Here is a 15,147-nt window from a genome sequence, read left to right as displayed (position 1 = left end):
CCTCTTTATGACAGACTGCCACTATAAACTTTGATGTTAAACACAATGGAATGCTAGAAATAAGTAACTATGACTTTTTTAAAAAGTCCCCTAAAAAAATTAAAATCTCCCAGCAATGGCCAGGAGTGGTGGCTCATGCCTGTAACCCCAGCACTTTGGGAGGCCAAGGCGGACAGATCACGAGGTCAGATCAAGACCATCCTGGCAAACACAGTGAAACCCCATCTCTACTAAAAATACAAAAAATTAGCCGGGCGTGGTGGCGGGTGCCTGTAGTCCCAGCTACTTGGGAGGCTGAGGCAGGAGAATGGTGTGAACCCAGGAGGCGGAGCTTGCCATGAGCTGAGGTCGCGCCATTGCACTCCAGAGCGAGACTTCGTCTCAAAAAAAAAAAAGGAAAAAAAAACTCCCTCCTTATCAGCTGCATTATATGGTTATGATTTTATGTTATAAATAAATCACTTCTCTAGAAAGAGGTATACATATCTACTTATGTCTCAAACTTTAAAATAATTATATTTGCTTGTAAGAATGATACATATTTAATGATGCACTTTATTCACCTGGTATAGTAATAACTGGGCAGGAATTAAAATATTCTGAAAAAAGCTCAGCGTTTAGAGTCGCACTCATTAAAATAACTTGAAGACCTGGCCTCTGCGATACAATGTCCTTCAAAACTAGCAGCAAGAAGTCACTAGAGAAAATAAAAGAAACACCTGAGGATCAAACAAATTTAACACATGAAAATTAGTAACTTTTGGTATATTTTGAGTAAGAAATGTGTAAATCTCTGTGGGAAAAAACCCCGTAACATTCATAGAATAGTGTGTCATGTTCTTGGATGTGAACCCTTACTATTATAGGCTGAATATCGTTTATGTGAAATGCTTGGAACCACAAGTGTTTCAGATTTCAAATTTTCTCAGATTTTGGAATAGTTGCATATACATAATGAGACATTTTGGGGATGGGGCCTAAATCTAAACATGAAATCCATTTATGTTTCATATATACATTATACACATAGCCTAAAGGTAACTGTATATAATATTTTGAATAATTTGGCCGTGAAATAAAGTTGGTGTACACTGAACCATCAGAGAGCAAAGGTGTCAGGTGTGGAATTTGCCACTTGTAGTGTCATGTCAACACTCAAAAAGTTTCAGATTTTGGACCATTTCAGATTTCAGATTTTTGGATTAAGGATGCTCAACCTGTATAAAGATATAAATTATTTCTCAAATAAACCAAGTCCAGGCAGTACTAATCAAAATCCCAACAGGATTTATCATCAAATTTTATAATCATTATTTATTTTTACTCTTAGCTGGTATAGGGCACAAATTTGATAATTCTACTTCTTGACATCTACATGTACCACAAAGAGGCATATACAAAGATTTTCATTATAGCATTGTTTGTAATAATAAAACAATAGAAACTACCCAAATGTCCATCAACTGAGAAATGGTTAATTATAACATGAAGCAGATACAAGGAATAAGGTAGAGCTCTAGATAATAACATGAAAAAACCTCTAAGACATATTTTTAGTAGGAAAAATCCCAAGTTGCCTGGAATAATACACATGGCAGAATAACACCACCCTAATTGGACTCTTGGCCCTTGGCCCCTCACAATCTGTTCTCAATAGAGCCAACCAATAATGCTCTTCGAATGTCAGTCTGATTGTGCTGACCAGGTGCGGTGGCTCACACCTATAATCCTAGCAGTTTGGGAGGCTGAGGTGGGAGGAATGCTTGAGGCCAGGAGTTCAAGACCAACCTGGCCAATATAGCAAGACCCCATCTCTTAAAACAAAAAAGAAAAGAAATTGTGCCACTCTTATGCTCAGAATCCAATGACTTCTCATTACAAACCTTACTAACAAGGCTCTATACGACATGGTCTACATCCCATGCTCCCCATCTTTTTCTAGTGCTCTCCCGCTCATTCACTTAGCACCGGCTCACTGTTCTCCTTGCTGTCTTTGAGGCATGCACCTCAGATCTTCTGTACATGATATTAATCTGCCTGGATTACTGGGCTTCTCCTAGCCCTTCACACAGGTAGCTCCCTCACTTCCTTCAAGTCCTTACTCCAAAGATTTTTTTCAGTGAGGACTTCCTTGGCTACCTTATTTAAAATTTCAAATGCTCTCCTCCCTTACATTTCTATTGTCTTTTCTGCTTTATTTTCCTTCTTAGCACTTACTATATTCTGTATTTTACTTATTTATCTTGCTTATTGATGAGCTCTCCCACTAGAATAGAAGTTCTACAAGGACAAGAATTTTATTCACTACTCCAGGATCTACAACAATGCCTGGGACATAGTAAGTACTCAGTGAATATCCATTGACTTACTAAATGAATATATCATCTGTGTAAGAAAAAAAGGTTAGAAAACAAAAGTAACTATTTCTAACAAAGTAAACATCTATATCCATGCATAGAAGGACGTATTACCAGTTTACTTCTAAGAAAGGAACTGACAGTGGTCTGGGAGCATTATCACTTTATCCATAATGTTTTTCTTTTCTTTTCTTTTTTTCTTGAGACAAGGTTTCGCTTTGTCACCCAGGCTGGAGTGTAGTGCAGTGGTGTTATCACTGCTCACTGCAGCCTTGAACTTCTGGGTTCAAGTGATCCTCCTGCCTCAGTCTCCTGAGTAACTGGGGCTAATTTTTTTTTGTTTTTGTTTTTATAGTAGAGATGGTGTCTCCCTATATTGCCAAGGCTGGTCTCAAACTCCTGCGCTCAAGTGATCCTCTTGCCTTGGCTTCCCAAAATGCTGGGATTACTAAACACATAATCAGCAATCCCAGAATGGGAGGCCTGTAGGTGTGAGCCACTGTACCTGGCCTGTTTGAGTTTTTAATGAAAACATATTCTTATACTACTTAGCTCTTTTAAAGAGCTAATTTAATTACATTTATGACTATTTTGTTTCTTTTCAGGAAAAGGGAAATAATCTAACAACAACAGGCAAATGGCTAAATAATTTATGGTATATCCAGACTTCAGAATTTCCTTATGTAACTCTTCATTTTACAGATAATTCAGCTGGGCGTGGTGGCTCACACCTGAAATCCCAGCACTTTAGGAGGCCAAGGCGAGCATATCACTTGAGCTCAGGAGTTCAAGACAAGCCTGGCCAACATGGTGAAACTCTGACTCTACTAAAAAAATACATAAATTAACCAGGCCTGGTGGCGTGCACCTCTAGTTCTGGCTACTTGGGAGGCTGAGGAAGGAGGATTGCTTGAACCTGGGAGGTGGAGGCTGCAGTGAGCTGAGATTGCACCACTGCACTCCAGCCTGGATGACAGAGACTTCGTCTCAAAAAAAAAAAAGATAATTAGTTAACTCATACTGTCATTCTGTTAAATCATAAGTAGCATGACAAAACTATATAATCCCAATAGTGTTTGTGGAAATACATCTCTCTACCATATCCCTCTTCTAACTCCCAGTATACTCCCTGAAGAAAAGAGACCAAAATTATAACATGTAACTAGCAATTTTATAGGGGACAGAGATTCTGCTTTTACATTTTTTGGTATTTACTGAATGCTTTAGAATGATCATGTTATCTCTGTGATTAGAAAATTTATCAAAATTTCAAACTAACACAACTGTCACCTTTCTATATTCAACTTTTAATCTTGTCAATATTTTCACTGATTTTTGTTCCTAGATTTTATTAGTTTTTGCTTTTTTCAATCAGAGTTAGCAAATATTCCCCTACTTTTCCTTGTAAATTGTATACCCTTTCCTGTAAACTAGTATTTGTAAATGCTTGAAGCACCCTTCTCCACTGTGTAATTAATCTTTATTCAGATGTGAACATCTTTTGAATTTTTAACTGTTCATATTCTACAGATCCTTAGGTTTTATAAAAATCTTTCTCCTATTTAAGCCAGGAACCAAATCCAGTGCTATGTTCTCATTTCTTTAAGTCTGTGGAAGTACAAATGTTATAGAATCCAAAGCTATTCTTCATATTCAAAATTATACTGAATTTTCCCTAAAAGTTTAAACTTGTCTTTATAACGCAATCATTTAAATACCATTAGTCTGAGAGAATGTTTTATTTGGTTTCCTCTTCCAAGTTGTTCAGTGATTTTGTTAAAAAAATTTCTTCTTTCAGATGTTCATTTCCAACAGCTGCAAAATGACATTATTTACCATTAATTCTTTTTTCCATTGTTTTCTGGAGTTTCTACAAAAAGATCATTTGCCCCTTAGAGATTTCCAACATTTTCTGTATAGTCATTTAATATTTATTATTGTCTTGTTTTAGGAATTATTTCTTTTTTTTTTGGTTTATTCTTTTTATCTAAAAGTCCAGTTTCTTTAGTTTCTAATTACTTCATATGTCTTATTTACTAATAATAGTAATGTGTTATTTCTTCTAATAGTTCTTCTGGTTATATATCTTCTCCGTTCAATTCCTTTTTTTTTTTTTTTTGAGACAGTCTTGCTCTGTCGCCCAGGCTGGAGTGCAGTGGTGTGATCTCGGCTCACAGCAACCTCCACCTCCCAGGTTCAAGCGATTCTCCTGCGTCAACCTCCCGAGTAGCTGGGACTACAGGTGCCTGCCAACAATCCCTTTTTTTTTTTTTTTTTTTAAATGTTTTGCTTTTAGCTATTTTCTGCTTTCCTATCAGTCCACCAAATTTACTTAGACTATTTTTCTTCTTCTCAAGATATTTATAGTGGTATAATACTTTTTGGGAAAACTTCATAATTTTCACAGGACTTTCTCTTTTTTTTTTCCCCACTAGTTTTCTTTGACTGCTCTAGGGCATGATCCACATGACAAACTATGATTAATGCCATCCATCTTCCTGGCCCTCTTCAGTACTTAAAATATTGAAACTTTTAATTTTTTTTTTTTTCCTAAGAGATGGGGGTCTCATGATATTTCCCAGGCTGAAGTGGCTCTTCACAGGTGCAATCATAGCACACTATAGCCTTGAACTCCCGAACTTAAGCAGTCCTCCTGCCTCAGCCTCCTCAGTAGCTGGGACTACAAGCATGCACCACTGTGTCTGGCAAGAATTTTTATTTTATGCCTCACCTTTAATGACTTCTAATTTCATAAGATAAAATCCACATGCTTTATTATTCACGATGCTTAAGGCTCTGGAAGGTCTGGCTCCTGCTGCTTGTTCCCTGTGCTACTTTCCCCTTTGCTGCTACACAGCAGGTGCACTGGCTTTCCTTGTTTCTGGACTCACAAAGCTCTTTCCCACTGCACAATCTTCAAACATGCTTTCCTTGCCCCCGTTTGTCACCTGGGATTCCTTCTCATATTTCAGTTTCCTTTTTTTTTAATTTGAGACAGGGTCTTGCTTTGTTGACCAGGATGGAGTGCAGTGGTGCTATCACAGCTCACTGCAGCCTCAACCTCCTGGGGGTTCAACTGATTCTCCTGCCTCAGCCGCCTGTGTAGCTGGGACCATAGGCGTGAGCCATCACGTCTGGCTAATTTTTTTTTTTTTTTCTGTATCCCCAGTAGAATGACTACTGGCTTTTTTTTTTTTTTTTTTCATTTTTCATAGAGACATGGTCTCACTATGTTGCCAAGGTTGGGCTCTAACTCCTGAGCTCAAGCGATCCTCCCACCTCGGCCTCCCAAAGTGCAGGGATTATGGGTGTGAGCCATGCGCCCGGCCATACTTCAGTTTTCAATTTAAATTGTCATCTTACAGAGATATGATCTTTGAGCATCTATGGGTCTCTCTCTCCAAACATAGCATGCCATTTATTCCTTCATAGTGCTTATTCCAATTTGCAATCATTTACTTATTTACTTGTTCATTATTCGTTTTTTCTACCAGACTGTTAGAGATGAGGGGGAGCCATACATGCTTGTTCCTCACTGTATCCCCAGCAACTAATATATCACTTGGCATTTAAATGCAGGCTCAATAAATACATGAATCAATGTCAGGACTGAATGACTGACCAAATAAGGAAGAAGATACATTCAGCCACAGCATGCATGACATCTGTTATTTCTACTAAGTAAGGTATCAACTTAGCATAATGCCCAGGATGGTGTGAAGTATACCTTCTAACCTAATAGGATGACTCCATCTAATAAGTGATGAGCATACACTGTCCTTTTTAGTGTTATAGACCCTGGAAATCAAGAAACCAGTTGCTTTTCTCTAACATAGGTCTTCCTTGTGGCAAATTACCATTACTAGCTGCATGAAACTGAATTAGAACTAGAAAACAATTTTTTCTGCCATGCCTTCATTTCATGTGAGTGTGTGTTCACTAGGAAAGTCTTTGTTTTACCTTTCTTCTGTCCTCTCATGAACTTCATCAACAATGATATGGGAGACTCCCTGTAGAGCTGTATCTCCTTCTAGCCTTCTCAGTAGCACTCCCGTAGTACAGTATAACAGTCTGGTGGCTGAGGACTTACACATGAAAGGGCAATATAAATCATTAATAAAATTTTCAAAAAAGGAAACATTACTGGAAAGCCATTTTGAATGGATAGTGATAAAGAATATTGAAAACACTAGCAGTTCCATTTAATAGGAAACCATACTAAATATAGTTTCTTGCCAGGGACAGTAATAAAATCCTTTCTACTTCATATCAAAATGTTAAGATTTTCATAAAAAGCATTAAAATCAGTGAATAATGAAATCAGTTCTCAATTTGTCTGCTCCTTATTTGGTTAAATGGATTAAGTCCCAAGTTCAAGAACAAAACAGTCTTTACTAGATGACTTCTGCCAATAAAAAATAAAAAGCTTTACAGAGGAAATTTAATACAACCAAATAAGAGTGTTTTTTTGTTGTTGTTTTTTGTTTTTGAGACGGAGTTTTGCTCTTGTTGCCCAGGCTGGAGTGCAATGGCACGATCTCAGCTCACTGCAACTTCCGTCTCCCAGGTTCAAGGGATTCTCCTCTCTCAGACTCCCGGGTAGCTGGGATTACAGGCATGTGCCACCACACTCGGCTAATTTTTGTATTTTTAGCAGAGATGGGGTTTCTACATGTTGGTCACGCTGGTCTCGAACTCCCGACCTGAGGTGATCCGCCCGCCTTGGCCTCCCAAAGTGCTGGGGTTACAGGCGTGAGCCACGGCGCCCAGCCATAAGAGTTCTTATCCCAAGATATTTCTAAAAGGACTTCACCCCTACCGAAGGTGATCATTAATTTAAAAATAGCCTGAAAGTATATATCCCAAATTGCCCATGAATCTCCTAACCCCCAGAACTCTTTATACCTAAAAATCGTAAATTTCTGTTACCAGGAAATAAGCAGAGTATACAAACCTTGACACTTTCTAACCGAATCTGGTATCCCACGGTCAGACCCACCCTCTCTGCTCTTTCTTTAGCAACGCGTTCAGCAACAGAGATTGCAGAGATTCGTCGGGGTTGGGTACAGATGATGTTGGCCACCTTTTCAGGTGGTCCATTCAGAGAATCATCCAGAATAAACTGTGGAATCTGTGTGGTTTTCCCACATCTGTATATTAAAACAAATAAGTCCTAAAATGAAGTTTTCAAGGGCTAGTTAACTAAAGAAGCAATCATACGGAATGAGGAAAGTGATAAAGCTAATTAGAACACAAATTGTTCAGATTCAGGTATTTTCTAAAACAACCTCCTGACTTATTACCTAGAGGTGAGAAATTCTAGGAATTTGCACTCCAATCAAAAGGACAATCAAATAATAGTTTAGTAACATTTGTAAAATTGGGACTATTGAACAGACATTAGATTAAGGTCTGTAAATGCTTCTAGGAATGTAAACTCTACCCATGAACCCTAAAGAAAAGGAGTATTAGCTTATGATTATCAAAATATTTTACGTTTTTCCCTTTGATATGTATTAATTTGGCTATGATTAGGCTGAGGTTAAAAAGATAAACTAGATGATACGAATTGTTACCATATCACTTGAGTCCGGACACAAATGTAATTATTAAATTGTATACTCTTGAATAAATAACTAAATAAAGTCTGCAACTTGTCCCTGCTAAATAGGAGAATGTAAAACAGGAAAAATAATGCACCATAATTAAGTTGTTTTTAAAAGAAAAATAAAGGCTGGGCGTGGTGACTCACACTTGTAATCCCAGCACTTCAGGAGACTAAGGCAGGTGGATCACTTGAGGCCAGGAGTTCGAGACCAGCCTGGCCAACATGGTAAAACCCCTCTCTCTACTAAAAACACAAAAAAATTAGCTGGGTATGGTGGTGCACCATAGTGGTGCACCTGTCATCACAGCTACTCGGATGGCTGAGGCATGAGAATCACTTGAACCTGGGAGGCAGAGGTTGCAGTGAGCCGAGATCATGCCACTGCACTCCAGCCTGGGTGACAGGAAATCAGAATAAATTTAGAAGATAAAAAGCTTTCAAGCTAAATGTTCTAGAACTATCCTTTAAATTTAAACATGAGCCTTGTTAAAAGTCTTCAGCTGGATTTTTTTGCCTTATGTCTCAAGGCAGAGGTATATAATGTCTATAAATCCAGTTACAGTTTTTAACAAGTTGAACTGGTTATGGTAACCAGGGTGCATATAATATTTATAGATGAAAGCTGCCAATGAATAAACTGCATTCTTACCCAGTCATACCACTTATGACAACCACCTGGTGCTTACGCAGTAAGTTAAGAATGGTTTCTCTTTCTTCCCAAGCAGGGAGTGATTGTCTCTCTTGCAGAATGGACTGGAACTGTCTGGAAGCCTAATAAAATCAAAGACAAGACATCATTGGGTTACTTCTCTTTTTTTTCTTTTTTTCATTTGAGACAGGGTCTCACTGTGTCGCCAGGCTGGAGTGCAGTGGTACAATCATGGCTCACTCCAATCTCCACTCCAGGCTCTAGTGATCCTCCCGCCTCAGGCTCCCAAGTAGCTGGGACTACAGGTGTGTGCCACCATACCCGGCTTTTTGTATTTTTTTGTAGAGACAGGATTTCACCATGTTGCCCAGGCTGGCCTCAAACTCCTGTGCTCAAGTAATCTACCTGCCTTGGTCTTCCAAAATGCTGGGATTACACTTTTTGTTTTTGTTTTTTTTTTTAGTTACAGAGACCGAGTCTTGTTATGTTTCCCAGGATGGTCTTGCACTCCTGGCCTTGAGTGATCCTTTGTTGGATTTGTTGGGATCGGATGTAGAGGACTTTATTCAGAACGCTGCTCAGAGAATCAGTCAGAATGAGCTATGGAATCTATACATTAAATAGTTTTCCAACATCTGAATAAACTGAAAGATTTTCTGAGTGAAATAAAGCCCTCTTGCTTAGCACATATCCAGTTCTTCCCAGCAAGAGTCTCTATACCAACACTGTCCAATGGAACTTTCTGTGTTGATGGAAATGTTCTATACCTGTGCTGTCCAATACAGCAATCCCTGGCCACATGTGGTTATTGAGCACTTGAAATGTGAAAAACAGTGTTACTGAGGAACTGAATTTTTAATTTTAATTAATTAATATAAACAGCCAAACATGGGTAGGCGTTACCATATCAGACAGCATAGCTCTAAACAACATCAGATTTTTACCTAAATCAATAATAGAAAAGCACTCACTAAAGCGTTATTTTTGGGTAGTCACTACAACTATATAAATCAATTTCATATTTAATGGCCAACGCTATAAACATTGCCTTGTTTATTACAACTCTGGCTGCACTTTTGAATACTGTAATAACTTTACAGGAACATGCCATTTCCTACATATAATTTTATCATAAACTTAGCACACTGATCAAATTGAATATCTCATTTTTTGTTTCTATCATCTACAGTGCAATTTATATACATTGTGATGTTCTATGGGTATTGCACTACATATGTGATGGTGTTATATGGTGTCAAAAATCAGACTGACAGAACTTTAGAACTGGAAGCGCCCTTAGAGAGCATTTAATCCAATTCCTATATTGGTTAAGCAACTTGCCTCTGCCCTACCTCTAACTTTGCCCTCAGGGTTCACTTACGAATTCTATTAAAATAATCTTCATGTGAATGGGGTAAAAACAAAATAGACTTTAGAAACAGAATTGGCTAAACCACTTACTAGCTATGTGACCTTGGGCACACTATTTATCCTTTGAGTCTTTGAAACAGGGTAAAAGTCCTTCCTTATCCTTCTCCTTTTATATATTAATTTTTTCTAATGTAAATCGCAGTATTTGTATTGTTTTGTTTTTAGAGACAGGGTCTCATTATGTTTTCCAGGCTGGCATTGTCTCCTCCTGCCTCAGCCTTCCAAGTAGCCGAGACTACAGGCATGTGTTACCATGCCTACCCGGCTCTAACCCCACAGTATTTGTTTTTTTTTTTTTTTTTTTTTTTTTTTTTTTTGAGACGGAATCTTGCTCTGTTGCCCGGCTGGAGTGCAGTGGTGCAATCTCAGCTCACTGGAATCTCCACCACCCAGGTTCAAGTGATTCTTGTGCCTCAGCCTCCCAAGTGGCTGGGATTACAGGCACCTGTCACCACACCCGGCTAATTTTTGTATTTTTAGTAGAGACAGAGTTTTGCCATGTTGGCCAGGGTGGTCTTGAATTCCTGACCTCAGGTGATCTGCCTACCTCGGCCTCCCAAACTGCTGGGATTACAGGTGTCAGCCACCGCGCCCAGCCATTAAACCACAGTATTGATATTCCTTTTACATACCAGATTGTCCATCTCAGTACCAAAGGCACATGATTCTGAGACTATTTGGCATATATGTGTGTGTCTGCTATAGGATTTTCCAAAACCATCTAGCATATGCACTTAAGTTTGCTGTGGCCTGTAGAAATTTTGACCACTCAGGGAGAAAAAGAACCAAAAGAATATTAGGGAGGGTAGCCAAAGCTTCCTAATTCATAATCCCATCATCCAGATATTAGGGAGGCAATGCCACTCATTCTCTCAGCATACCCTACCTGTTTCATTCGGAACTGCTTGCAGATTTTACCATTTTCAGCATGTACTGACTTTGCCTGCCAGTCATATCTTTTGGAAATCTTTTTCTTAAGGTTCACATAGCTTTCATTCTCTACTATAACAGGTGCAGGACCTTCATCCTCATCTGACTCCTCAGATTCTGATTCTTTTTCAACTTGAAGGAAAGAAAAGAAAACATTTCAATACAGAGCCCTTTCTTTAACAAAATGGGAAAGTCGCTGTCTAACAGAGTATCAAGTCAAACAAAAAGTCAAAATGGAGAAAAAGTTAAAACTTGAATAAAGTAAGTTCATTCACTTCCAGTATTTCTATTGCCAAAGAACTTAAAATGCATCCTCAAGTAAACTTTTATCAAGCATAAGTGGTTATTTTTAAATCAAATTAAAAACAAAGTAACATGAACATAATTAGCAGTGAATGTTTCAACTATTTGCAAGTGTCCCCAAATCCTACAACATAAAACAACCCAAATGTCTATCAAATGATGAATCGATGAACAAAATGTGGTATGTCCACATAACAGAATAGTACTCACTAATAAAAAGGAATGCTGTACTGATATGTGCTAGGACATGGATGAACCTTGAACACATTATGCTAAGTGAAAGAAGCCCATCTCAAAAAGCTGCATATTGTATAATTCCATTTCTATGACATGCCCAGAGTAGGCAAACCCATAGAGATAGACAGCAGATTTGTGATTGCCAGAGGCTGGGGGAAGGGGTAAATGAGGAGAGACTGTTATGGGTACATGGGTACAGGGTTTCTTTTGGCGGTGATGATAACGTCCAGGGATTAAAAGGTGGTCATTGTTGCACAACTCTGTAAAAATCCAAAAAACATTGAACTGTATACTTTAAAAGAGTGAATCTTATGGTATATAAATTATGTCTCAATAAAACTACTATTTTACAAAAAAAGGCCATGGCACATAATTGTCATTTCCCAAGGAACATATTTGAATCCCATGCGCTAGAAGCTGGCATCTGGGAGTGGGATGGGTGGTTAGTGAGTGAACCCGGCTAACTGACCAGCCGCCACATCTCAGCACAGCATCACTATTCTCTACTCATTGAAGTTTACCCAAGGACTCTTATGTTTCTTTTGTTTCTCTGGAAGAAAGATAGATAGCAACAAATAAAAGAGGATCCTTCCTTCCCTTCCTTCCCTCCCTCCCCCCCTTCCTTCATTCCTCCCTCCCTCCCTCCTTCCCTCCCTTTCTTTCTTTCCCTCTTTCTTTTCTTTCTTTCTTTCCCTCTTTCTTTCCTTTCTTTCTCTTTCTTTCCTTTCTTTCTTTCTTTCTCTTTCTTTTTCTCTTTCTCTCTCTCTCTCTCTCCCTCCCTCTCCTTCCTCTCCTTCCTTCTTTCCTTCTTTTTTTTTCTTTTTAAGACATAGAGTCTCACTCTGTCTCCAAGACTGAAGTGCAATGGCTCACTGCAGCCTCTACTTCCCAGGCTGAAGTGATCCCCCAATATCAGCCTCTTGAGTACCTGGGACAGAGTGCATGACCATGGCTGACTAGCTAAGAAAATATATATATTTTGTAGAGATGGGGTCTCGCTATGCTGCCCAGGCTGGTCTCAAACTCCTGGGCTCAAGCAATCCTCTCACCTCAGCCTCCCAAAGTGCTGGGATTACAGGTGTGAGCCACCACACCCAGCAGAGAATTCTTTGAAAGGGGCTTCCTTGTGGTGTAAGAATCTGCACAGTAGGCCATGTGTGGTGGCTCACACCTGTAATCCCAGCACTGGGAGGCTGAGGCAGGTGGATCACCTGAGGTCAGGAGTTCGAGACCAGCCTGGCCAACATGGTGAAACTCTGTATCTACTAAAAATAGAAGTTAGCCAGGCATGGTGGTGGGCACTTGTAATCCCAGCTACTCAGGAGGCTGAGGCAGGAGAATCACTTGAACTCGGAGGGCAGAGGTTGCAGTGAGCTGAGATTGCACCACTGCACTCCAGCCTGGGGGACAAGAGCGAAACTCCATCTCAAAAACATAAAAAGAATCTGCCCAGTAAACCTGGATCTAAACTAGGCTAGAAGCCTGCACAAGTATTTGAGGATTTAGGGATTCATAGAGCTATCCCTAATGAATTCTGGGGATCTAGTATACCAAAAGCAGGAGGGTACGGATAGTGGTATAGAAAGCAAAATATCTCTAAAATTTCATTTGAAAGTAATTCAGTATATAATATAAGAAGTAATCATATGAAAACCAAATGAATTAAATAAAATAGATTTTCTGAGAAGGTACCTTAAGGTCCTTCCAAGCCTCAGATTTTATATGGTTAAAATAAACACACATCACAACAAACTTCAACTCAGGAAGCCCATCCACAGCAACGCACATGGGCCTTAAGCAACACAATTGAGCCTTACAATTAAAGTTGGACACAATTACAGTTCAGGGAATTCTCATTCCCTTTTGCCCATGGGACTGAATGGCTTGTTCAGTTTGTTCAAGATCACTAAGCCATCCTGGACCAGCTTTAAAAGCTTTGACTTCTAAACCCATAATTCTGAATGCCTCCCTCCACAAGATCAATGCCTTACATACCTTCTGGAATTTGATTAGAAACAAAAGAATTATTTGGAATCACTGGTTTATGACAGGCAGGATTATTTATCCTGGTCCTAGAGGGTACTGGCAGAAAGTTCACGGGAGGGACACTATACTTGTGATGGGTATTCGTTAGTAACTTGATTATTTCCGATTCTTCCTCTAAAAGGGTTATCAAAGAATATACGACAGGTTCCGAAGTTTCCGCAAATGTCAAGGCCTTGTCATAAAGAAACTCAGAAATATGTAAACGACAAGCCAGAGGTAGGTTCTCATTGGTGGAATAAAATGCTATGAGGGGAGCTTGGTAGGGATATTTGTGGTCTTTAGAAAATCGAATTTCAAGTTCATATAAAAAAGATCCATCTTCATTAGCATTAAGATGAGAATCGTCTACACTTCTTTCTATTCTTCCAACAATTTGATTTGGGGGCACTTCATGTTTGAATTTGCATTTTGATCCAAATTTACAATTTCCTTTGAGGTAAAATTTACAGATTTCAAGTGAATTTTCTTGTACATTTTTGGTACTTTCTTTTGGCTTGGATTTGCGGAATCTACTTGTCAAATACTCCAGTTCTAATCCAATGGTCCAGACTCTGTTCTGAATTCTTTCTATAAATTTTTCTCCACAGATGGACTTGAGAGCAAACGCCTCTTCCTGTCGCTGTTCCATACACTCATCCAAGCTTATCTGGTTGACTGCCTCAGAGATCTTCATCCTCTCTCCAAATGTCTCTGAAAAACACTGGGTAAGGAGATGCTCTAGTGATGCTCCCACATCTCCATCACACATCCTCAGGACTGCTTGACAGCGTTCAATATTGAAACCATACCTGTCAAGGGCAAAACATGACAAAAATGACACAAAAAGCAGTATCACACCATTACAGTAAAATTCATTTAAATATGCTTATGTGAAGTTATGACTATACACAGGCAGGGCTTGTATTTTGAAAAAGCAACCCTGATAACAATAAGCCCTCCTGAATGACCCCATCTGATAAGATAGAATATTCGGCCTAGCAGGCTTTGCTGGAACCCACAAAACAGGAAAGTACACAAAGAGGGGTAGTGGGTTTATATGATTTCGGTTTCCTTGAATTCTTTCCCAACTCCTAAAAATGATTAAAGCAATCACCTGGAAAGTTTTTGCACTGCAAATGGGGAGACTGTAAATTCTGGAACATGAGGCTCCACTGGGGCTAAGCCAGCATATTCCAAAGGATCCAAGTCGGGAACGAGGGAAGGTTCCTGTCCAGCTGGCCAGTACCGCTCATCGTTACAGCAATCAGGCTCATCATCTTCCTCCTCCCCAGAAATGCCTCTTCTAGCAAAGGCAACATTTTCATACATTAGATATTACTTTCTACTTCAAAGAAAAATTTAGCAAAGGTCTAAGAATTTAATTAATAGGATCCTGACTACTCTTCAGTTGCTGATTTAATCTTATATTGAACTATTAATTTATACCTTGGCAATTAACATTTAGCAGTCATTTATTAAATGCCAGGTACTGTGTTAAGTGCTTTATATGAACTAACTCCTTTAATCTTCCCAATAACTGTACCAAGTAATATTGGAATGTCCTTTTTTTTTTTTAAGATGATCAACTAAAACTCAGAGAGGATTAG

General features: G+C 38.9%; 1 protein-coding gene across 4 annotated transcripts in view; it reads right to left on the bottom strand.

Annotated features, from left to right (window-relative positions):
* Positions 1-15,147, bottom strand: part of DHX57 (DExH-box helicase 57) — a 76,817-nt gene that overhangs the window by 49,330 nt on the left and 12,340 nt on the right. For all 4 annotated transcript variants that reach the window (XM_017860438.1, XM_017860437.1, XM_017860435.1 and 1 more), the window contains exons 4-10: positions 14,655-14,843; positions 13,511-14,349; positions 10,932-11,107; positions 8,615-8,736; positions 7,312-7,507; positions 6,318-6,442; positions 564-697 (exon numbers count right to left, since the gene is read on the bottom strand). In XM_017860438.1, coding sequence (XP_017715927.1) covers positions 564-697; positions 6,318-6,442; positions 7,312-7,507; positions 8,615-8,736; positions 10,932-11,107; positions 13,511-14,349; positions 14,655-14,843 — 1,781 coding nt within the window. The remainder of the gene's footprint in view (positions 1-563; positions 698-6,317; positions 6,443-7,311; positions 7,508-8,614; positions 8,737-10,931; positions 11,108-13,510; positions 14,350-14,654; positions 14,844-15,147) is intronic.

Source organism: Rhinopithecus bieti, unplaced genomic scaffold (assembly GCF_001698545.2).
Source record: "Rhinopithecus bieti isolate Rb0 unplaced genomic scaffold, ASM169854v2 scaffold_52032, whole genome shotgun sequence".
In the NCBI taxonomy this organism is placed as follows: Eukaryota; Metazoa; Chordata; class Mammalia; order Primates; family Cercopithecidae; genus Rhinopithecus; species Rhinopithecus bieti.
This window is presented reverse-complemented; position numbering and strand designations above follow the sequence as displayed.